The sequence below is a fragment of the Octopus sinensis genome, linkage group LG10, assembly GCF_006345805.1.
Source record: "Octopus sinensis linkage group LG10, ASM634580v1, whole genome shotgun sequence".
NCBI classification, from domain to species: Eukaryota; Metazoa; Mollusca; class Cephalopoda; order Octopoda; family Octopodidae; genus Octopus; species Octopus sinensis.
Window position 1 is genome coordinate 91013705 of NC_043006.1, and position 25044 is coordinate 91038748.

General features: G+C 38.8%; 1 protein-coding gene across 1 annotated transcript in view; it reads left to right on the forward strand.

The window, feature by feature from the left end:
- The window catches only part of LOC115216551 (ribitol-5-phosphate xylosyltransferase 1), a 514985-nt gene that overhangs the window by 420983 nt on the left and 68958 nt on the right, over positions 1-25044 (forward strand). Inside the window, exon 4 of the mRNA XM_029786009.2 lies at positions 16670-16975. Coding sequence (XP_029641869.1) covers positions 16670-16975 — 306 coding nt within the window. The remainder of the gene's footprint in view (positions 1-16669; positions 16976-25044) is intronic.

Genomic DNA, 25044 nt, shown 5'->3' on the forward strand with positions numbered 1-25044 from the left:
TTTCATAATCTTGGTTTCACTTCCTTAACAAATATCTATTTTATAGTTTTATTATTGATATTTCCCTGAACTCTCTCTCTCTCTCTACATTACAAGCTTTATCTTTTACCTCCCCACCTTCCTCTTCTATAGAATCGGTAATCAACAATACTTTCACAACAGGTTTCTTTAACATTATTTCTCTTGTAAGTAATTTCCTGTGGGTGAATACCATCAACTAATTTTTTATAAGTAAGTTAGTGTTAACATATTTAATGTGTGCAGCATTAAAAAGCTTACTAGAAATAAATGTGCAGTGATGGTGTAGGGTGGGGACAATATTCTTTCATTTGTTTCACTCATTGAACTGGGGTCATGCTGGGGCACAACCTTGAAAAGTTTAGTCAAATAAATTGACCTCTATACTTTTCTTAAAGGTTGGAACTTATTTTGTAGATCTCTTTTGCCAAACTGGTAAGTTAGGGGACATAAACATAACAACACCGGTTTTAAGTGGTGAAGGGCATACACAAAGATGTACACATATATGCAATGAGCTTCAGCACTATTTCCATCCACCTAATTCACTCAGAATGGATAGGTCAGCTCAAGGCTATTGGAGGCGACACATGCCCAATGTGCTGTGCAGTAGGACTGAATCTGAAACTACTTGAACTTCTTAACCACACAGCCATGTCTTTTTTTCAGGCAAGGGTTGGGAAATAACTGCAAACACAGTTCATACTTATTCTTACTTCATTTATGAGGCATGGCCTTCATCAGTTTGCAGAAGTAGTGATAAACCAATGACTAAGTGATATAAATAGGTTGTTAGGGTTAGGGTTAGATCAGCAAATAAAGAGGAAAAAATAGCACTTCAATTAATGTTAGCATATCTATTATAGGGAGCATTAAAAGTCTATCAGAATATATAATAATCATCATCATTATCGTTTAACGTCCGTTTTCCATGCTGGCATGGGTTGGACGGTTCGACTGGGATCTGGGAAGTCAGGAGGCTGCACTAGGCCCCAATCTGATCTGGCAGCGTTTCTACAGCTGAATACCCTTCCTAATGCCAACCACTCTGAGAGTGTAGTGGGTGCTTTTTATGTGCCACTGGCACAGGGTGTCAGAGGAGCTAGCATCGACCACAATCGGGTGGTGCTTTTTACATGCTACCAGCATGGAAGCCAGTCAATGTGGCACTGGCATCGGCCATGTTTGGACGGTGCTTATTACGTGTTACCAGCACAGGGCTCACAACTTCCATTTGATTTGATTTTGGTGTTGATGTTCATGTACTTGACTCAGTAGGTCTCCTCAAGCACGGCATGTCGCCCTACGATCCAAGGTACTTTTGAGTGGACTGGTTATGCGACACTGGCATAGGTTCCAGCTGAACACTCACTTTATTTGTCAGGTCTTCTCAGTCACAGCATACCTCCAGAGGCCTAGGTCTTTTGTCATTGCCTCCGTGAGGCCCAGCATTCGAAGGTCATGCTTCACCACCTCATCCCATGTCTTCCTGGCTCTCCCTCTACCCTGGTTTCCTTCCACTTTTTGGGAATGGCACGTATATATATATATAAGGGGATGATATTAGTCACTGAACAATATTTTTCATTTTTCCAGCAAGTACTGAGAGAAAACTCTGGAGATATATTTGGTCTTGTATACTTTCCAGTAACAAGACTAAATATGTCGTATGATATTTATGACTGTAGGGAAGTAAGGAATGGGTGATAATTTGGTGCCATCCGTTAAGTGTTATGAGGAGTCAGTTAAACATTTTTGCTACTTTCTCATTAAGTTACCGTTCCTATTTTGGTGCTTGAGAGGTTAGCAATAGAAAATGCCTCCAGCCACAAATTACTCATTTATTGAAATATTCAAATTTCACAAACCCTGTCAGCCATGCTAACATGAGAAAACAATGATTAAATATAAACATTTTTATCAAGTAGCAACATTGATAAATTCTATGAGGATATTTAATTTTTTTTCCAATTATTTTTACTATAACTTTATAATTTCATACAGTACGTGTGTATGCATGCATGTGTGTGTGTACTGTGCTTGTGTGAGTTTAATTTCTTTCTAGTATAGTTGGGATGAATTTATATCTTATAGATAACAACACTTGCTAGAACATAGTAATTGTCATTTATCAACAAATCTCTAAAACTGCAAATTTCTTTTATATATAATTTATTCAAAATGTAAAAAAATTACTCTCTGTATTAAATAATTACTATTTTTTCAGTTAGATTAATTTTTATCAATACTTAAAAAAGAAAAAGTTAATTTGTTGTTTGTCATTGGCAATCTTCCTTTTTGTGATCATTTTATTGTTTCAGAAGCAAATGTTAATGTTTCTTTATTGTATGGTTGAGAAACTGTGATGCTATCTGAACAATTTGTTAATTACTATCTTTGTGTAGTTGTTGTTCAATGGAACAAATAGAGAAACTTTTTCAAACTTTTACACTCATTGTTAATTTGCCATTCTGGGTTAATTTTCTGCAAGCATCATGTCTGTCTTATTTGAGCAAGTATTCTCTTATATCAAAGTCTTTAAAGGAGGAACTCATTCTTATTTCCCCTACACACACCAAAAAGGAAAGAAAGTATTCTTCTCATGGAAGACTTTTTTACATTTTGTTTTTGTTCTTACCTCTGCTGGTGACAAAAGGCCTCTCGCACAGAGTGAAAGGCAGACTGTATGATGCGTGTGTACGAACAGCCATGCTACATGGCAGTGAAACATGGGCCGTGACTGCTGAGGATATGCGTAAGCTCACTAGAAATGAAGCCAGTATGCTCCGATGGATGTGTAATGCCGGTACTCACACTCGGCAGAGTGTAAGTACCTTGAGAGAAAAGCTGGACCTAAGAAGCATCAGTTGTGGTGTGCAAGAGAGACGTTTGCGCTGGTATGGTCATGTGGCGAGAATGGATGAAGATAGTTGTGTGAAAAAGTGCCACACCCTAGCGGTTGAGGGAACCTGTGGAAGAGGCAGACCCAGGAAAACCTGGGACGAGGTGGTGAAGCACGACCTTCGAACTTTAGGTCTCACTGAGGAAATGACTAGAGACCGAGACCTCTGGAGTGTGCTGTGCGCGAGAAGACCCGGCAGGACAAGTGAGTCCACAACCCGTGGCCTTCTACATGGGATGGAGCCAGCCTACGTATGCATACCTTCCCTTCTTGGGACACAAAACTCTACTTGTGAAGACGGTGTTGAGGCAAGTGAGGATCAGAATCGAAATCGATCAATGGAAATTGCGGATGTGCTACCAGTGCGGTGGCATGTCGAAACTCTGCTTGTGAAGACCCATTGAGGCAAGTGAGGATCAGAATCGAAATCGATCAATGGAAATTGCGGATGTGCTACCAGTGCCGGTGGCATGTCGAAACTCTGCTTGTGAAGACCCATTGAGGCAAGTGAGGATCAGAATCGAAATCGATCAATGGAAATTGCAGATGTGTTACCAGTGCGGTGGCATGTAAGAGAACTTTCCGTTTCGCGACCGTTGCCAGCACCGCCCCGTTTCGTGTCGTGTCCGTTGCCAGCCTCGCCTGGCCCTCGTGCCGGTGGCACATAAAAAGCACCATCCGTTCGTGGCCGTTTGCCAGCTCTGTCTGGCACCAGTGCGGGTGGCACGTAAAAAGCACCCACTACACTCACGGAGTGGTTGGCGTTAGGAAGGGCATCCAGCCGTAGAAACACTGCCAGATTTGACTGGGCCTGATGAAGCCTTCTGGCTTCACAGACCCCAGTAGAACCGTCCAACCCATGCTAGCATGGAAAACGGACGCTAAACGATGATGATGATGATGATGATGATGTTTTACAGCTTTACATCTCTTTGTGTAAAGATATTAAATGCATAGACATGTAACACATCGGAATTAGTTTATGTTGTGCATCATCATCGTTTAACGTCCGTTCTCCATGCTAGCATGGGTTGGACGGTTCGACAGAGGATCTGGGAAGCCAGAAGGCTGCACCAGGCTCCAGTCTTATCTGGCAATGTTTCTACAGCTGGATGCCCTTCCTAACGCCAACCACTCCGTGAGTGTAGTGGGTGCTTTTTACGTGCCACCTGCACAGGTGTCAGGCGAGGCTGGCAACGGCCACGGTCGGATTGGTGTATTTTATGTGCCACCGGCACAGAAGCCAGTCGAGGCGGCGCTGGCATCGGCCACGAGTCGGATAGTTCTTTTTACGTACCACCAGACCAGGGATCCTGGCTGGTTCAATTCGATTTCGATTTCGCTTTCGCAAGCAAAGGGGGTTGGCATGGGTGCCTGTCGTACGGTTGGATTGGTGTATTTTACGTGCCACCGGCACGGAAGCCAGTGGAGGCGGCGCTGGCATCGGCCACGAGTCGGATAGTGGCTGGTTCAATTCGATTTCGCTTTCGCTTGCCCCAACATGTCTTCGCAAGCAAAGGGGGTTGGCATGGGTGCCTGTCGTCGGATGAGGTTCTATATCGACTTAGCTTGCCTCAACAGGTCTTTGTGTCCAAGGGAGGAAAGGCATTCATAAGTGGGCTGGGCTCACTTGTCCTGCCTGGTCTTCTCACGTACAGCATATTTCCAAAGGTCTTAGTCGCTGGTCATTTCCTCAGTGAGGCCTAAAGTTCGAAGGTCATGCTTCACCACCTCGTCCCAGGTTTTCCTGGGTCTACCTCTTCCACGGGTTCCCTCAACTGCTAGGGATTGGCACTTTCTCACACACCTATCTTCATCCATTCTCGCCACATGACCATACCAGCGCAATCGTCTTTCTTGCACACCACAACTGATGCTTCTTAGGTACAACATTTCTCTCAAGGTACTAACGCTCTGTCAAGTATGTACACTGACATTACACATCCATCGGAGCATACTGGCTTCATTCCTCACGAGCTTACGCATGTCCTCAGCAGTCACAGCCCATGTTTCACTGCCATGTAGCATGGCTGTTCGTACACATGCATCATACAGTCTGTCTTTTACTCTGAGCGAGAGGCCTTTAGTCACCAGCAGAGGTAAGAGCTCCCTAAACTTTGCCCAGGCTATTCTTATTCTAGCAGTTACACTTTCAGTGCACCCACCCCCACTACTGACTTGGTCACCTAGATAACGGAAGCTATCAACTACTTCTAGTTTTTCCCCCTGGAAAGTGACGGAAGTTGTTTTCTGCAGATTTTCGGAGGTTAATGCTCCCGAGCATCTGCCACATACAAAAACAATCTTCCCAGTTAGCCTACCTTTGACATTGCTGCACCTCTTATGTGTCCATAGCTTACACTGGGTACATCTTATAGAGTTTCTACCTACACCTTTTCTACAGATCGAGCAGGGCCATCTTCCTGAAGACATTTGTGGATTGTCTACCTTCCTACTTATTAGGACTTTGGTTTTAGCTAGGTTGACTCTAAGGCCCCTCGATTCTAAACCCTCCTTCCACACCTGGAACTTCTCCTCCAGTTCTGATAGTGACTCAGCAATTAGAGCAAGGTCATCAGCGTAGAGGAGCTCCCAGGGGCAACCTGTCTTGAATTCCTCTGTAATTGCCTGGAGGACTATGATAAATAGGAGGGGGCTGAGTACTGAACCCTGGTGGACTCCAACCTCTACTTTGAATTCTTCTGTGTACATGTTGCCAACCCTAACCTTACTTACGGCATCTCTGTACATGGCTCGCACAGCTCTCACTAACCATTCATCTATCCCTAGTTTCCTCATTGACCACCAGATAATGGATCGGGGGACCCTATCAAAAGCTTTCTCCATGTCAACGAAAGCCAGGTACAGGGGCTTATCTTTGGCTAGGTATTTCTCCTGCAGCTGCCTTACCAGGAATATAGCATCAGTGGTACTTTTCCCTGGCACGAACCCAAACTGCATCTCATCTAAACTAACTCTCTCTCTAATTAGTTGGGTGATGACCCTCTCCATAACCTTCATTACCTGATCCAACAGCTTGTTACCTCTGTAATTATTTGTATCTAGGGCATCACCTTTACCTTTATAGCAGTTGACTAGTATGCTGCTACACCAGTCATTGGGTATGACTCCTTCGTGTATCACCTGGTTGACTATACAGGTGACTAGGTTATAGCCAACACTGCCAGATATTTTGAGCATCTCTGCAGTAATTCCTGATGGGCCTGGGGCTTTCCCTGTCTTCATGCTTCTAATTGCTTTAACTACCAAAGAATTTTCAACTCGGATGGCTGGTCCCTCTGTTGGGTTGACATTCGGCAGACTCTCTTTATCCCATTCATTTTCTTTATTCAGCAACCTTTCATAGTGGCATCTCCAAACCTCTCTCTTTGCATCCTCATTTAGCACAAGTGAACCATCATCCATGCGAACACACTTCTCTCCTACCACATCACGATTCTCTCTCACACACTGTCTTGCAACACGAAATACCTCAAGTCTTTCATCCTCACGGCTCAGAACATTGGCAAATTTTTTCTTATCCGCTTCCCCTCTGGCTAAATAAACCTGTCTCCTACCTTCCCTTTTGGCTGTCTGATACAATTCCCTGCTACCACCGTTCTTCCAGTCCTTCCAAGCCTGTCTCTTTTGTCTAATAGCCCTGTCAACCACAGTGTTCCACCACCATGTTACTCTGGGTCGAGATGGTACTTTGCTCCATCCACAGATCTGGTCAGTGGCTGTCAGCAGATTGTCCCGTAGGAATCTCCAGTTGTCTTCCACATTAAGTGAAGCTATATCCCCTTCTATCTCGTCAGAGGCTTCGAGTAGTATGTCTCTAAATCTCTGTCCATTTGCAGGATCTTTAAGCTTCCAGACCTTTCTCCTCCAAGCTGGTCTTCTTCTGGGCAACCATTTAGCTCTGATCCTGAAGTCGCTAACTACTAATCTATGTTGGGGAGTACATTCTTCGCCTGGGAAGGTTTTGGCATTTATAATCAGCCCTCTTTCCCTTTTTCTGGCAAGGATGTAGTCAATCTGGCTGGTGTGTCTGCCAGAACGGTAGGTGATTAGGTTAGAGGTGGGTTTCCTGAAGTGGGTATTGCAGACCATAAGGTCATTTGCATAACAGAACTCCAGCAACCTGGTTCCCTCCTCATTACGAGAGCCAAAACCGTAGCCTCCATGGACGCCATGGAAGCCCCCGACATGTCGTCCAACATGTCCATTGAAATCACCTGCCACGAAGAGAAGGTCACTGTCATTTGTCAACGAGGTAGTCCGCAATAGGGTGTCATAGAATTGGTCTTTTTGTCCTTCCGGTAGCCCTGGTTGAGAGGCATATGCCGAGATGATGGTAGCTGACCTATGGTGAAGCACTAATCTGATCTTAAGTACTCTATCACTTACTCTGACTACCTCGATTACCTTATCTACCCATTTCTCCGCAAGAAGTATACCCACGCCCCCGACCCCGTCAGTGTTCCCTGCCCAGAAAATCTTGTACCTGTGTTCCTTGCCTGTGAGGAGCCTAGCGGAGCCTCCTCTATACCTTACTTCCTGGATGCAGCATAAATCCACACGTCTCCGTCCAAGCAGCTCAACAATCTCTCCAGACCTACCTTTCAATGTGCCAACTCTGAGGGTGTGGGAGGTGTGGGTCTCTGAGACCCTGGGATGAGGGACAGCGGTGTCATGTACCTGAAAAGAAAGCTTGCATTTGCCAGATTTCATACTGAGACTCTAGACTACAACCTGCATACATTTCACAGTTTTTGCGCTATATGATCACAATAAACCCTACATAGGGGTGCGGTTGGGGGTATGCGCAGGGGGGGGGAGTCAAGAAAGGTAGAAAGGTAGAAACTTCCGGTTCTGGTGGAGGGGTGGGAGGGCGGGGTCACCTCGAAGGAACAACAAGGTTTAAGTTAATTCATAGGGGATTTTCTGCAACAGAAATTACTGAACATCTAGAAACTTCGGGAATCGAGTAAAACATAATATAAATAAGAGAGAGAGAGAATATTTTGTAAGGAATTCTGGGGAATGGAATAATAACGGGATGACCCTGAAATTAAAGGAGGAATTGAAAATGCATGATCTTAAGACAGACAGGAAGCCATGTTTACAAGATGGCAAAATAAATAATAGAGAAACAGGATATCTTGCAGAATTCCTTATGAGCAAGTTCGACACTAAACTGGTGTTAGATCTGTTCTATAGGTTTAAGGCATTTTAACATGGATTGTTGCATACTAGCTGCTATATCCACCATGGAACAGTCATCTGATTGTGAGCATAGGAATCTTTTTCAAGCCAACAGAATGACTGAAGTTTACTACTGCAGATTGCCAAACTACTCATTAGTTAAGCAGTTGTCTTGGTCTCTATTCAATGACTCTAATGAGTAAGAGTTACAGTTTGGCTAAGTTGAGGACAGAGTAATATTTACTGTTGACCCTTGAACATGTAGATCCTAATCATGCTGATTCTAAGTAGGTTTCAACTGAAGTTTGTGGATGATAATTCTTAGAATCTGTTAATTAAAACTTTAAACTAATCTGTAGCCAAAATCAAAAAGATAGAAGAATGCAGTCTCGACAAGTAGCACAATCTATTTTCCTCTAACCCCATCTGGCAACCCTGAACTGAAATAATTTTTGATTGAGATGGATAACTATTCAATCTCTTTCTTTTCTTTTTTAAATTCCATCTCCAGAGAAGAAATGTTTTTCTTTTTTGTTATTTCCACATGTTAGTTTGTGATCAACTTCGTAAAAAACCAGACAAAGCATAATAGTATTTACTCTTCTAAATATGACAAACTAACACCTATCTTCCAGACATGAAATTGTATTTTAGAAGGAAACAAATGAAATTAAATACAAAATATCAAACAGCCGTATTCGAAGTCACTGATTTAATAGTTAATAATTTCATCATTTTATCTATTTACCCCCTGTTGTTCTTTCATTAATTTCTTAAAGTTACTTTGGATTTTCTTTTAGATACTAAACTATATCATACAATCATCACAATGTTTTCATTTAAATTGCAATTGTGCACAACAACTCCATTTACATACTACATTGTTTAATATGATCAAATGCTGTAATCATCAGCTACAATTTATTCTGATTTAGTCTAACCCAGTAAGCCAAGTAAGACCATAACCATGGCCTATGCCAGTGCTGTATAACCAGCCCATTTAAGAGTACCCTTCAATCATTGGACAATAAACTATGCTTGCAAAGACTTGTTGAAGCAAGTGAAATCGCTATCATGGCCGGTGAAAGTACTGCATGATTGGCACCCATTCCAGTGGAACGTTAAAAGTACCATTCGAGCATGCTCGTTGCCAGGGCCACAGACTGGTTCCCATGCTGGTGGCACATAAAAAGTACCATTTGAGTGTGGCCGATGCCAGTATCCCCTGACTGGCACGTAAAAGCACCCACTACACTCTTGAAGTGGTTGGCGTTAGGAAGGGTATCCAGCTGTAGAAACTTTGCCAGATCAGATTGGTGACTGGTGCAGCCCTCTGGCTTGCCAGTCCTCTGTCAAGCCGTCCAACCTATGCTAGCATGGAAAGTGGACATTAAATGATGACGACGATGATGATGATTATTTCTTATTTAGTCTGTCCCCTTTTCAAAGATTCATTTTCTTTTTGTTTTAATTGTTAGCCATAAGACTGGTCTTAGTCTTCTGTTATAATTACATTCTCATCTAAGTTGTCTTGTAATGGCAGGCTAAGACTAGTCTTAACCATCTTTCATAATTCTGTTCACACCCAGGCACAATTACAGTAATATTAAATCAATCTTTGTACTAGATTAGTATTTAATTTTATTGAACCTGGATGCATGAAAGACAAAGATGACCTCAACAGGATTGAAACCTAAATCGTAAAAGACCCAAACAAGTCATTTTAGCCAACATTAACCCTTTCGTTACTGTATTCATTTTGAGATGCTCTGTGTTCCTTTCAATTAATTTTAAATATATGAAAGAATTTAGTAAAATAACTTAGTTATCATTAAGCTAGTGTTAGGAACATAAATTGTGACTAACGTTTGGTGGAAGATTTTAATTCAAAACTTATGAAAACAAGACATTTTTACTCAGAGTCAGGGCCAGTTTCAGCCAGGTTGGTAACGAAAGGGTTGATGTTGTTTCTCCAACACACCACTAGTGATTACCAGCTAAATTTTAGTATGACAATGAAATTAGGGACTTAGATGATTATACATATATATATTACATTCTTATACTTATTATTTTATATAATATTTTAGGAAATTTCTTCTGATATTTGTATTGTATTCTTTTTCCCTACTAAATTTTTAATTGATGTAATTAAATTTGAAGAACACTCTTTTCTCATTTCCCTAATAAGATGCTTGGGATTTTTACTGTGGTGAATTTCCAGTCATTGATTCTGGATATTTTTCCATGGCAGATATATGCCAGAGCTCATTAGCTTCAATAATGACTGCACACTATCCAAGAAGCCATGCATAAATAAGAGCTTAACACCTACAACAAATTTTGTCGGTTTTGCTTTTTGCATCTTAACTACTTTTCTTTGTCTTGATTGATTCACTCTGCAGAAACTCATCAGTTTGTTAAATCATTTACTTCTCTTGTAAATAATGCCATATCTTAATTTTTTTTTTTTTCGATTAATTAAATTAGGAAGTTACTTGATAAAAAAGTACTCTTTATTCTTTGTAATTATACTAGATCATAAAGAGTTTGGAACTTTTTTTTGTTAAACTTGTTGAAGAAAGCATTTATCTTCATCATAGTTCAGCATGTATTTTCAATGGCTTGAGCATGGCCTGTTGCTTTTAATACACATGTTTCAGATCATTGTGTAATAGATAAAAAGGGAATCTTGTCTTGTACACAATATCTTCTTCAGTTAAGACATATCACAATTCACCCTTTATATATGACCAGGGCAGTTTAAGTAGCCTTGCTAAGGAGAGGCTAGCCAGAAAGAGTAGAATATCATTAGAAAGGGAAACGGAAGAGTGAGAGGAGGAGAGAGAAAGAGAAAGGGAGAAAATGGGTAAGTATGAGTGCAGAGAAAACATGAGAGAGATGGAACCATATGGGAGGAAGAGAAGAGAAAGGGCCAACTAAAGGAAAGAATAAATAAATAAATAGTAATAATAATGATGATGATTATGATTATTATTATTATTATTATTATTTGAAAACTCACAGCTTATTTTGCTGGGTATGATGGATAGTGTCAGCTGTCCACAGCCAGCAGACAAGGTGACACTTATTTACTGGTGATGTTTCAAGAACCCTGAAAGAATTCTCACAGTCTCAAGCAGTGCTGATTTTGGTAGGTGTTCTACCTTGAACACTTGCACCGGTCTTTTTCAGCCATGTTGGTAGTTGAGTGCTGATACTTCCAAGTGCACCAATTACTATCATATCTACTCTCTTCATTGACCACAACCTTCGTATTTCCCACATCAAATCGTCATAGTTGTTTATTTTTTCTTCTTCTTTCTCATTAACCCTGTTGTCACCAGGGCATGCTATGTCGATTATCATACATGATCTTTCTCTTTTTGCCATTTTTGCAACTTTCATCCATCTTTCAATAAATTAAACTTGGGGACAGCACCTCCCTCTCCACCTTTCCTTTTCTTTTCAAGGGAAACTTTAAAAAGTCAATGAGTCTTTTACCAAGGAGGAAGTCTCTGTCCTCGTACGTTTCAGCCTCATCCACCAGACAACCTCTTTCACCACTGCCACCAGGCAAAGGTAAACTGCCTTACCTGCCCAGTTTCATTATCATCATCATCATCATCATCATAATAATAATAATAGACAATCATGATATTGGGTACTGTGCAGTGTCTTAAATAATAATAATAAGTGTTATCATGTAAATTGTTTTGTCTTGGTATAAAAGATGGGCTACAGCAAATACTCTGCTCAATACAACAGACTTTCTTGTTGATTGTTTGATCTTAACCAGTTGACCATGTCCCTTAGTGACTGATGATATGTGCATCTCTGATGATGAGCAGAAGTAGTTGGGGAGCATCATAGCCATGTGTTGAGGGGAATTCTTTGGGGCTTGGATAATTCACCTCTGAAAACATCCTTAAACAACCCTTATTCAAAGACGTTTTGAGTGGGATGGGCTACTCAATCTGCAGAAAATTCTGACTGGGCCCTACCTGCAAGGTCATGCGCTGTTAATCTTATATGAGATCACGATGTTACATACATATGGTTGTGATGCATGTGCCTGGTGTACCCTTATCAGACAGGTAGTCATGATGGGCATATTGGGCTTTGCATATTTTACCCGAGTGTCACTTTGATGGCATGTGCTGCTCTCTCACTCAATAATAATAATAATTAGATAAATAAATACATGTATCAGAACAGTGTGAGTGAGAAGGGGGTGTGCTGGTGGGGGTAGAAGAAATTTGAGTAGACATCACTAAAAATAAGGAATCATGGTAGCATAGAGAAAATACATATCTACTCTCATTCATATATACATATACCCTCACACACACACACACACACACACACACACATATATATATATATATATATATATATATATATACACATATATCATAGGTAGATACATGTGTATATGAGTATATGTATGAGAGTGGGGATGAATTATAGAAGTTAATGGAAAACTGATAAGAGGAAATTAGATTGTAAAGTAAAGAAAATAACAACGTCTGGTTTCTTTGGAATATTTTCTGTTTTGCCTACTATTTTTTAACAAGACAATATTATGTGTGTGTGTATCTGTTATAAATATAAAGTAATGATATGTTATAATGTAATATGTGTGTGTGTGTGTGTGTGTGTTATAAGTAGTATAAATGATTATGCATATATTCTGATTAAAATTCAACTCCAGAACAAAGGAAAAAGAAATCCAGCAGTTTATTCTGTCTAATGTGAAGGCATATGGGTATTTATGACTATATTGCTTGTACACTGATTATTATTGTTGTTGTTGTTGTTGTTATTATTGATAGACTAGTTTATTTACATTTGCATATGTTCTCAGAGTAAGAATTTTAAAGATGCTTATACCAGTTATCTGAAATATAATAAAATAAAGTTTTAAAACTCTGATCAATATTCTCAATATTCAGTGATACGCCACACTTTTCTTTTCATATGAAAACTGTTATTTTTCTTGGAACTGTCTTTAAAAAATAAAAAAAGTAAGGGCCAGTGTATATGTATATATATGTATATATATATATGTATCATCATCATTTAACGTCCGCTTTCCATGCTAGCATGGGTTGGACGGTTCAACTGGGGTCTGGGGAGCCCGAAGGCTGCACCAGGCCAGTCAGATCTGGCAGTGTTTCTACAGCTGGATGCCCTTCCTAACGCCAACCACTCCGAGAGTGTAGTGGGAGATTTTATGTGCCACCGACACAGGTGCCAGACGAGGCTAACGAACGGCCACGCTCGGATGGTGTTTTTTATGTGCCACCGACACAGGTGCCAGACGAGGCTGGCAGACGGCCTCGCTCGGATGATATATGTATATATATATATCATCATCATCGTTCAACGTCCGTTCTCCATGCTAGCATGGGTTGGACGGTTCGACTGGGATCTGGGAAGCCAGAAGGCTGCACCAGGCTCCAGTTTGATCTGGCAGTGTTTCTACAGCTGGATGCCCTTCCTAATGCCAACCACTCCATGAGTGTAGTGGGTGCTTTTTACATGCCACCGGCACAGGTGCCAAACGAGGCTGGCAACAGCCACGATCAGATTGGTGCTTTTGTACGTGCCACCGACACGGAAGCCAATCAAGGCGGTGCTGGCATTGGCCACGTTTGGATGGTGCTTTTTACGTGCCACTGGCACAGGGATCACAACTACAATTTCCATTGATTTTGATGATGGTGTACTTGACTCAATAGGTCTCCTCAAGCACAGGGTCGAAACGGTGTTTCTTTACTTACCACCTGCACAGGAGTTAGTCCAGCGGCACTGAAAACTGCCGGGTGCCAGTCATAGGATTGGTTCAATTTCGATTCCGATTTCACTTGCCCCAACAGGTCTTCTCAAGCAGAGTTTAGTGTCCAATGAAAGGAGGTCAGCATGGGTGCCAGTCGTCGGATGAGGTTCGATTTCGAATTCAATTTCAACTTCACTTGCCTCAACAGGTCTTCGCGTGTCCAAGGAAGGAAAGGCATGCATAAGTGGGCTGGCTACATCTCTGGCAAGGGACACGGGATGGGCTCACTTGTCCTGCCGGGTCTTCTCATGCACAGTATATTTCCAAAGGTCTCGGTCACTAGTCATTGCCTCGGTGAGGCCTAAAGTTCGAAGGTCGTGCTTCACCACCTCGTCCCAGGTTTTCCTGAGTCTACCTCTTCCACAGGTTGCCCCAACCACTAGGGTGTGGTACTTTTTCATACAGCTATCCTCATCCATTCTTGCCACATGACCATACCAGTGCAATCGTCTCTCTTGCACACCACACCTGATGCTTCTTAGATCCAATTTTTCTCTCAAGATACTTACACTCTGTCGAGTATGTACACTGACATTACACATCCATCGGAGCATACTGGCTTCATTTCTCTTGAGCTTACGCATGTCCTCAGCAGTCACGGCCTATGTTTCACTGCCTGTAGCATGGCTGTTTGTACACATGCATCATACAGTCTGCCTTTTACTCTGAGCAAGAGGCCTTTTGTCACCAGCAGAGGTAAGAGCTCCCTGAACTTTGCCTAGGCTATTCTTACTCTAGCAGTTACACTTTCAGCACACCCACCCCTGCTACTGACTTGGTCACCTAGGTAATGGAAGCTATCAACTACTTCTAGTTTTTTTCCCCTGGAAAGTGACGGAAGTTGTTTTCTGCAGATTTTCAGTGTTTATTGCTCCTGAGCATCTGCCACATACAAAAACAATCTTCCCAGTTAGCCTTCCTTTGACTTTGTGTATATATATATAGCGTCCAATAATACTATACTTGTTCCACATCCTCGCATTGTTGCGTTTTCATGTTTGGATTAACTATAGATATATATATATATATATATATATATATATATATATATATATTATATATATATATATATACATATATATACCCATGCTAGCATGGAAGGCAGGCATTAAACGATGATCATATATATATATATATATATATATATATATATATATGCACACACACACACATATATGCATATATATACACACACATGTATGTGTGCATGCACATGCACACATCAATCCATCTATCCATCCATGCATGATTATAATGACATGTCATGTATAATTCTTAACCAGATCTCAGTATCTGTCTTCTGCTTTGCAAGAATATATTTTTACCATGGAGATGATATCTGACGAAGAAGACTCAGAAGTTATTTCTTATTAGATTTGCAATTCACAAAGTAATTCACCAATTAGGGTTCCTTTAAAAACAATTACGATTAAATACTTGCTTGAATGGAGAAAATGTTTATTTTTCTTTATTTAAATCATAACGTTGCTCTGTTTGTATGTGGAAAAATTTTTCTTGTGGGGAGATTTAGTTTCTGAAGTTCTTTCAGTAATTACATCTAAAATAGACTGGCTTATTTTATTTTTGAAAGCATAAAATACATCGCAACACATTATGCAATACGTCAGATAATGACTGCCTCATTGTAAAATTGTCATAGAAACTAACTTGTATTACTGTATTTATTGTTATAAAAACAAAAACAAAATAGATCACTTTTGCAACTATTGACAACAATTTGCAAAAGGTCACGACTTAACTTTTAAAATGTAAGCACACATACACACACACACACACATTCTCTCTCTCTCTCTCTCTCTCTCTCTCTCTCTCTGCATAGCAATTGAACTTATCAAAACTCCTCCATGAACTTTTGTGTCTGTGTGTGTCTATATATATTGTGGTGGCACCAAATCTCTGCATATCATGAAAAGTAACTGAACGTGTTGCTATCAGGAAGTGCGTGTGGTGGTCAAACACTTCCTCATAATAGTCTCATCCAATCCAAATTTGAATGGAAATTAAGCATCATAATGATTCCTAATTTCGAGCCTGGTGATTGAAGATGAAGCTGTTGTTGTTGTTGTTGTGAATTATGCATTCATTCATGTTATTGTGCTGTTTTGAATTTTGTGGAAGTTAACAATTGAATATTTCTAACAGGCAGTCGTCCCAGCAACTCCTTTTTGTTGACATAAAGGTGAAGAATTATTGTTATGTATACAGGAGTCATGTGTTACAAAAAAAAATGTCATAGTCTGGAAGTTAATATCTGCAGGAATAAATGAGTATATATACCTATACATACCTGTGTATTCAAGCGTCAAATAATGGCAACAGTTTATGTCGTTCTACCCCAAAAGCCTGAGGTCTTATCTCATTGTTTTTTGCAGATTTTTTCAGCTTGGCCTGCTTGTTCCCTGTTAGTTTTCACAGCAGGTATCATGACTATAAACTAATTGAGTTAACAGCTTAGACCTCATTGCTCTTAGAATGTCCCTTGGCTTTTCCCATTTTTTTTTTCTATAAATTTGAATGTTCTTTGTGTTAGTTGTTGTATGGGTCATCTTTCTAGGTTTTACCTCTCCTGTTTATATTTTTTAAAATTTCACCTGAAGACAGTGGATTTCTGCTATGATGTAATCTATGAATGTATCAGTAAAAAGTATAAATTTTGTTTTCTTTTGTTTCTTTTGCAGATTCCGAACTGGTCCAGGAGTGATTCCAAGTAAAGTCCCAAAAAGTACTGAAAATGTGATACTTGTCTTAAATGGACGTGAACCCTCCAAAATAGATTTTGCCAAGTTATGGCTTGATTTCCTTCCAACGTTAACAAATTTAAAAAATGTGGCTGTGATTTTATTGGGCAATGAACAATGTAATAATGAATGGATTAAATCTTACATGCAGCTCCGTGGTGGACCTGTTAAGTTTGTCTTCTTGGTCTATGACAGTCCAGATATTGATGATCAAAATTTCTATCAGTGGCCTTTAGGAGTTGCAACGTAAGTACATGTGAATCTATGCTATTTTATCATAACACTTGTATTTGTTTTTAAAGGTTACCTCTGCACAACATTAAAAATTAATATTATGTATATATTGAAAATAATCATTGTGAATGTATAATAAAAAAAAACAACAACCTGCTTTGTTCTGGTTAAAAAATATAAAACTATTGTGTATTCTGTTCTCAGCATATTATTCTACTTACTATCTCTGTACTGTTTTCCTCAGTCCAGTGAGCCTAAACTTGTTCTACTATTAAACACATGACTGTACTTCCTACAGTTTAGTTAAGTGTGAAACATGTTAGTGCAAAAAACCTCTACATAGTCAGCTGACCTGCTTAACCTTGTAACAAGAAAATTATCAATATTCAGAAAAGAAGTTATTAGGCTTTTCCAGCTTATTTAAATGTGCAAAATTTTTTTACACGCACACACACACAAAGACATGAACTCAAATACCACACACATCCATACACAACTACATGCACACACACACATGAACAAAGGCTGATGTAATGAAACAGTCTTTCTCAACCAATGTGATTTGGAGTTTGGTTTTTTTGTGCAACACCTTTGACAAGTATTTTCTATTATAGCACTGAACCAAAGCCTTGTGAGTAGATTCGGAAGATTGAAACTGGAAAAAGTCCAGTGTGTGCGCACGTGTGCGTGTTTTGGTTTCTTTATCGTGATATCACACAGTATTTTTTGATAAATACCACCATCACACAAACATTGCTATTCATTCAATCTTCTGCAAAAACATGTCTGGCTATTGAGTTGTTCATGTTTGAAGGTTTGGCATCAATATTGCCTTGAGACTTGAAGCTGGTGACATGAAGGGTGCCTGGCTGTAGAAAATCTGATTCATGGGAGTAGACATTAAGGTGATGGTGTTTTATATAAGCAATATACATATTTGATCTTTTGTGATTTCATTTTCTGTATAATGAAGTTCAGTTCATAACCACATGATTTCTGGTTCAATCCCTTTCCAAAGCACCTACTCTAGTGTCTTTATACTATAATCTCTGATTGACAAATGCTTTTTTGAGAGAATTTTGGTTCAAAGAATTTATACAGTAGCCCATCATGCATATAAATGTTATAAATGTGTTTGTGTGTGTGTGTAATATACATATGTAAATAAGGTGGCATGGTGACAGAATCATAACTCTGCCAAGCAGCATTTTGACCATCTTTATATTCTGAGTTCAGATTCCACCAAGGTTGACTTTACCCTTCATTCACTTGAGGTCAATAAAATTGGTACCAGTTGAACAGTGGGGTTGATGTAATCAACTTATCCCCATCCTTGATATTGCTGGCATTGTGCTAAAATTTGAAACCAATATACATACATATGCACACATATGTATCATCATTATCATCATCATCTCTTAGCATCCTTTTTGCTATGTTGGCATGGGTTGGACAAGTCAATAAGAACCGAGATACCAGAGAACTGTGCCAAGCTCCCGCATCTGCTTTGGCATCGTTTCTACAGTGGATGTACTTCCTCATGCTAATCACTTTACAGAGTGTACTGCAGACATTCTTCAGCTATATATATATGTCTATATGCATGTTTGTCATCACTTTGATAGTGGTAACATTTGTTTATTTTCCACAGCAGGCTCTTCAGCATTTGTAGACCAGTGGCATAGTTCTCTGGTTTAACAGCTCTATGTCAGCATGGAAGATAGACGTTAAATGATGATGGTGATGTATAAATATGAATATTTAAAACATATATTGGTCAGGAATGTCATTACAGTTCAAGTCTTCTTTCTTTCTCTTTTAATCACTCCCTAGACACAAAGTGTGCTGGGTGCATATTATGGCAGTGGCAGGCTTAAAAGGTTTTCTGAAAACCAAAGATAATGAAGGTGGTAGCTTCACAGTATCTTTATATCCCAAGAACTCCTGTAAAACCCTTCATTTGCCAATAGATCTAAAACATTATGCTTAATGAATACATCCAATGGCACTTGCTTATTCTGTTACCTTCAGTGTGGTATATAGCTAATCACTGTACTGTTTAGAAGTGAATATTTTATTTTAAAGGTCACAGTTTAAAATGTGAAATTCATGTTACTGACATACACTAGTTATAAAGTCTTTAGTATATACCCTTATAATAAATGTTGGCCCAGTGGTTAGGGCAGCGAACTCGTGGTCATAAGATCACGGTTTCGATTCCCAGACTGGGTGTTGTGAGTGTTTATTGAGCGAAAACACCTAAAGCTCCACAAGGCTCCGGCAGGGGATGGTGGTGATCCCTGCTGTACTCTTTCACCACAGCTTTCTCTCACTCTTACTTCCTGTTTCTGTTGTACCTGTATTTCAAAGGGCCGGCCTTGTCACTCTCTGTGTCACGCTGAATATCCCCGAGAACTACGTTAAGGGTACACGTGTCTGTGGAGTGCTCAGCCACTTACACGTTAATTTCACGAGCAGGCTGTTCCGTTGATCGGATTAACCGGAACCCTCGTCGTCGTAACCAACGGAGTGCTTCCATCCATCCATAATAAATGTATGGATGTACAAAAGTGATATGTTACAAAGCAACACATTAAACTGTAAGTCATATAAATTTCCTGTGATGTTATGTTGGATTCTCAAAAATATAAATAATTATGTTTGTATTCAAGGGGTCACATTTTATAAAGGATAAAGAATATTACTGCTTTTAGCTGCAAGAAATAGGGTTCCATTATATTGAAGATCAGATTGTCCTTAAATGAATACATTAGTAAACCTATTTTATGAAACCCCCAGATTTTCCGCCATAAAAACTCATTCCTCCTTCTAAAATATAGAAGTGAGATGAGCGAGTGGATCTGGCATTTGACTACTTGCTCATATAGAATCAGTTCAAATATGATGCTCATTTTATTTTGCAGTGTTTCAAGGCAAACTTCTTGCCTTACATTGCCAAGCCATCTGCAGATATTCCCTGTGATAGATTAAGGTCCTACTTTGTGGAAGATGTATCAGTAATCTGCTTTATCATTCTTGAAATATTGGGACCATTCAGTCATTCGTATATGCTCTTTGATGCTATAAAGCATTTGCATTTTTTAATAATTGATAATGGGAGCAAGCATTGAACTTGTAAAATTTATGCAATTTCTGCCCTTCTTTGAAATTGATACTAATCCACTAATCAGAGATTGTAAAAAATATATATTTTAAAACTTTTCAAAATTGTATGAGAATAATTTGGATTATCTAAAGAGGTTTGATTGTTGTTTAAGCTTGGGTCAGCTTTGATCAAATAAGTTTTTTGATGAAAAACTACCCCTTTCTTTTCATAGGCATAACGCTTCTAGTGTATTTTCAAAAATAATAAAATACGATGTGAAAGAAATTTGGTTTCAGCAAAATAGAAGAGTTTTATCATTGGTCAGGCATAATTTTAATTAAATGTTTGTGTTAAATTGAGACAGGTTCTGAGAGAGAGAGAGAGAGAGAGAGAGAGATTGTAGTCTCACAAATTTTTGAATTAACTCTGTATTGTTTGTAGTCAAAGGAAAGAACACCATGTAATGATTTGCTAAACAGAATGTAAGGATTTTCTTCTCTGGGATTCTCTTCTGTTCTTCATGCTCAGATACACACTTAAAGGGAAGCTGTGATATATATTCTAATCTCTTCTTGTTGACATCAAGCAATTTGGTATTTAGCATTGAAATTAAATCAACCTGCCAGTCTTTTACATTTTCCTTTAATCTCTTTAGTTTTCAAAGAAACTGTTGCACATTCAACCATTATTACATACAACAACATTTTTATGAAATTATATATCTCTATGTATCTGTGTGTGTGTGTGTGTAGATGTATATTGATAAATAGGGATGTATGCATACAGACAGCCGCATAACTTGCACAGTATTGTTCAATCAACTGTGGTCCTGTGAACAATTTGCTTAAAGAGAATTTTTCTTTTAATTTTTACTTTGTCAGTTGATTTCTGTCAGCACTTTTGTTTTCTTGTGAATTATTAATTCAATATGAGATTCTGCATGTTCCTTGCCGCCTGTTGTTTTCTGGTGAAACATTTTAAGATGAGTTCATCAGTGCAATTATATTGATTATAGTCATTAGTGTATTGTGTGACACAGTGACTGAGTGAAATAAACTACTTACAACATTGGATGTCATATAAGTCTCACAGGCATGGAAGACCTCCTCCTCCTCCTGTGTTTCCAGCAGAGAATGATATTAAAAAGAATTTTTAGTGTATTTAAGTATTTAATGTTTATTGAAATGATTTAGTTTGGCAGAAAAAAGAAATAAGATATGGACTAAAACATGCAACTAGAGCAGCAAGAAAAAAATCTTTCTAATAAGAACACTGATATAACCTTATATGAAAAACATCATAAACAGAAGCAGCTTAGTTATAACAGAAAACATTTTATAGCAACACATTAACCAAACAGAGAATCAGGCAATGAGACAAGAACGATTATCTGCAGTGGAAATAAAATCCAGTACATGAATAGTGTAGGGAAACGTCATAAAAGTCTTAATTTCAAACACATTCTATTTCATTTATTTCACCCAGTTCAAACCAAGTTTCTTTTCAGGCATTTACCATACATTTTATAAATTCTAATATTTTACTTTCTTAAAATTGTTGGTATTTTCTAAGCAATGAATGTTTTTGTATGTATTGATAAACCCTTCTTTTTCACGAATCTCCCAACATCGACCTTCTTTTCTTGCAAATTAAATTGTACTTCTCGTAATGTCTTGGAGTCGTTAATTATCAATTTTGTAGAAATGCATTTTCCAACATTCTTCATGTTTATGATGTAGTTTTTATAACTCATCCTAAAATTCTGGCAAATGTGAGGCTAGAGAGCAAAGATTACATTCACCCATCTCCATCTGTAACTGTTATCCTTGCTTTCTCCAGTCTCTTATCATATTTGCTGCAGCTGGGGCCCCTAAAATCTCCTGCTGCTGTTCTATTGCCATGCTTCTTAATATGTAATTCAAATGCTTTCCTCTGGTCAGTCAGTAAAATGATCCACCTCCATCGGCATGAGTTAGTGATTCTGTTGTTGATAAACACCAAACACATATGTTATGTTCAGTGAGCAATGAAGAATAATGATGATGATGATGATGATGATGCTTACTGAACCTTACAACAATACTGATGAACCATTTTATCACTTTAATTTCAGGTTTCTTTCAAAGCATGACATCTCCATCATCATCATCATCGTTTAAGGTCCGCTTTCCATACTGGCATGGGCTGGACGGTTTGACTGAGGACTGGCAAGTCAGTGGGCTGCACCCGGCTCCAATCTGATCTGACAAGGTGTCTCCATGTAAACTTATAAAATATGCAGCAGGTTCCACAGAAATGGGTAGCATTACAGATACAAGCTTTTGAGGAGTTGATTGCTGGGTGGAGATGTTTGACATGGAGCTTTAGTTTTCATTATAATTCCATTTTTTTTAATTCATGCAATCCTAATAATAATGGTGGTGGTGGTGGTGGGGATGATTATTATTATTATTATTATTATTATTATTATTATTATTATTATTATTATATTATTATTATTAAAAAATTACAGTATTATGATAGGCAACTGGTCAGATTAGAAGTAGTGGTAGTTTATGGCATTAAGGGGAAACATTAGTTGACTGGCTGAGTTCATCTATGCAAACAAGACTGGGGCTTGAGATTTGGCTTTTTCTCTTTTTGGTATGATGTGTCTTATATACCACCAAATATGGTGACTTGTGGTTGGCCCATGTAACTTGCACTTGTATCCTCCCATAAGCTTAACACTGTCTCTGAAATGGTAACAACAGCAACACTAGTAGTAGTAGTAGTAGCAATAGCAGTAGCAGCAGCAGTTTGTCATCACATGGATAACAGTCATAAAAATTGCAATTACAGAGTTTTTACAATGCAATATTGCATCATAAAATAGACATTTACAGCAAGTAGTTGTAATACAATACATACAAACACACATACACACACACACATCCTTTCTTTTGTTGATGTAGGAAGAAGGCGGACATGATGTATCATTGTGATACAGACTTTTTGTATTTTTTCCCACCAAAACTAATGCCACGTGGTCAAAATCCTTTAGATGAGAGGTGACGCTATCCTTCAAGCACATGTATGAAAATTTTCATGCCAGTAGGCCCACTTGTTATCCCTAGAATACAAACGTGTAGTGCAATGCTCTGAGAATTCTGGGTTGTGGTTTGCACAGTCCAGCATGTCCTGAATGATTTCCATGTGGAGTTGCTTCTGTTGCTCTGCCAGTATCTTGGGGGCAAATTTTGCTGACACACTCTGCAAGCACAAATCCTCCATTAAATTGGAATTTACTTATCCTGTTCTTATTTCCACTTTGTGATCAATTTCTGGGATTGTTACACAACAGTCTTCCATGATTATTTGCCGAACCTTCTTAATCAGCTCCTTGTTTCGGTTTGTTGATGGCCTGCCTCATTCTCCACTGAGATGCAGCTATGTTTGAAGCAATTGTACCAATCCTTGATTTGAGTTTTGCCCATGGCATCATTGTCCAAAGCCTGCTGAATTTTCTGGATGGTTTGAGCTTGAGTATATCAAACTTTTGGCAAAACTTGACGCAGTACCTTTGCATGAAGTGTTTGGTAGAAACGAAAATCTGACAAGTGTGCACAGCATGTCTGTATTCTAGGTACAACAGCCAGGAACTGATGTGTCCTACTGGTACAAAAATTTTCACATGTGTGCAGGAAGGATGGTGTCACTTCCCACCCAAAGGATTTTACCCATGCGGTATTAGTTTAGGCAAGAACAAAAATAAAGTCAGATACTTTTTGAACTCATATCGTATTCTTGGTAGAGTGGAGAGATATAATCGGTTGATGCAAGACTAGTGCTTCAGTGGAAATTACTTTATTGGATTCGTTGAGAGGAAATGCAAAGTCAACTTTGGTTGCACAGAAACAGAGAATGGAAAGAGAGAAGAGACACTAAATGCTGTATGGTGTCATTTGATTCATCATTCTACTCTTTCTGATATATCACCATTCTTTATCAGCAATAATTCTACTGCTAAACATGCATGGGATTTTCCTCTTTCGATGGATAAGAATATAGAACACAACAAGCAAGGTTTTACAGTAACAGACAGGGAAAATTGAATTTGCATATTGATCCATCATGTCCATTTGATATTAGGATTGTCAAGAAAGCAGGTGTAAAGTTGAAAAAATGACATTCCCTTAAAATTTGAGATTGGAGTATTTGGAATATGAAATCTGTAAAGATTTTTACCTGTAATAATTGGTCCATTCGGGGCTATGAGTAATGAAGTAGATAAATGGATAAAAAAGATTGAAATGGAATGTCCTGTAGAGCTTCTAAAGAAAGTTTGTGGCACAAGACCAACAGTTTTGAGGTGTATAGAGCAGGCTGATTACAGCAACCCCAGTACTTGACTGGTACTTTATTTCATTGACCCTGAAAGGACAAAAAGCAAAGTTGACCTTGACAGTATTAAAACTGAGTAAGTGAAGAGCCTGGAAAACTGCTGTTAAACATTTTGATGAGTGTGTTAACAGTTCTGCCAGCTGGCAACATTAATAATAATGATGATGATGATTTAGGCACAGTGCTGACCATTTTTAAAAGAAGAATTGTCTAGTTCATTCCATTGACCACAGAACTTCATTTTATCAACTCCAAAAGAATGAAAGCAATGTTGAACTTCTTAGGATTTGATCTTAGAATGTAATGAGCTGGAAAAATCACCTTTAGTGTCATTTGTTCTGGAACTCTAATGACTACCAATCCACTCCCTGCAATAACAACACCAACAGCAATAATAAGAGAGTCGTTATTAAAATAGAGTCATCTCGTTTTCTGCTAGACGTCTCCTATAGAAATTATTTTGACTATTGCATGTATTTATGACTTTCTCAATTGCTACCAGTATTCAAATCTATTTCTTCATTACACATTAATGGTTTCTAGGCCTATGAAAGTGTAAGCCTTTTTAAATAGTGTTGTATGAAAATCTCCT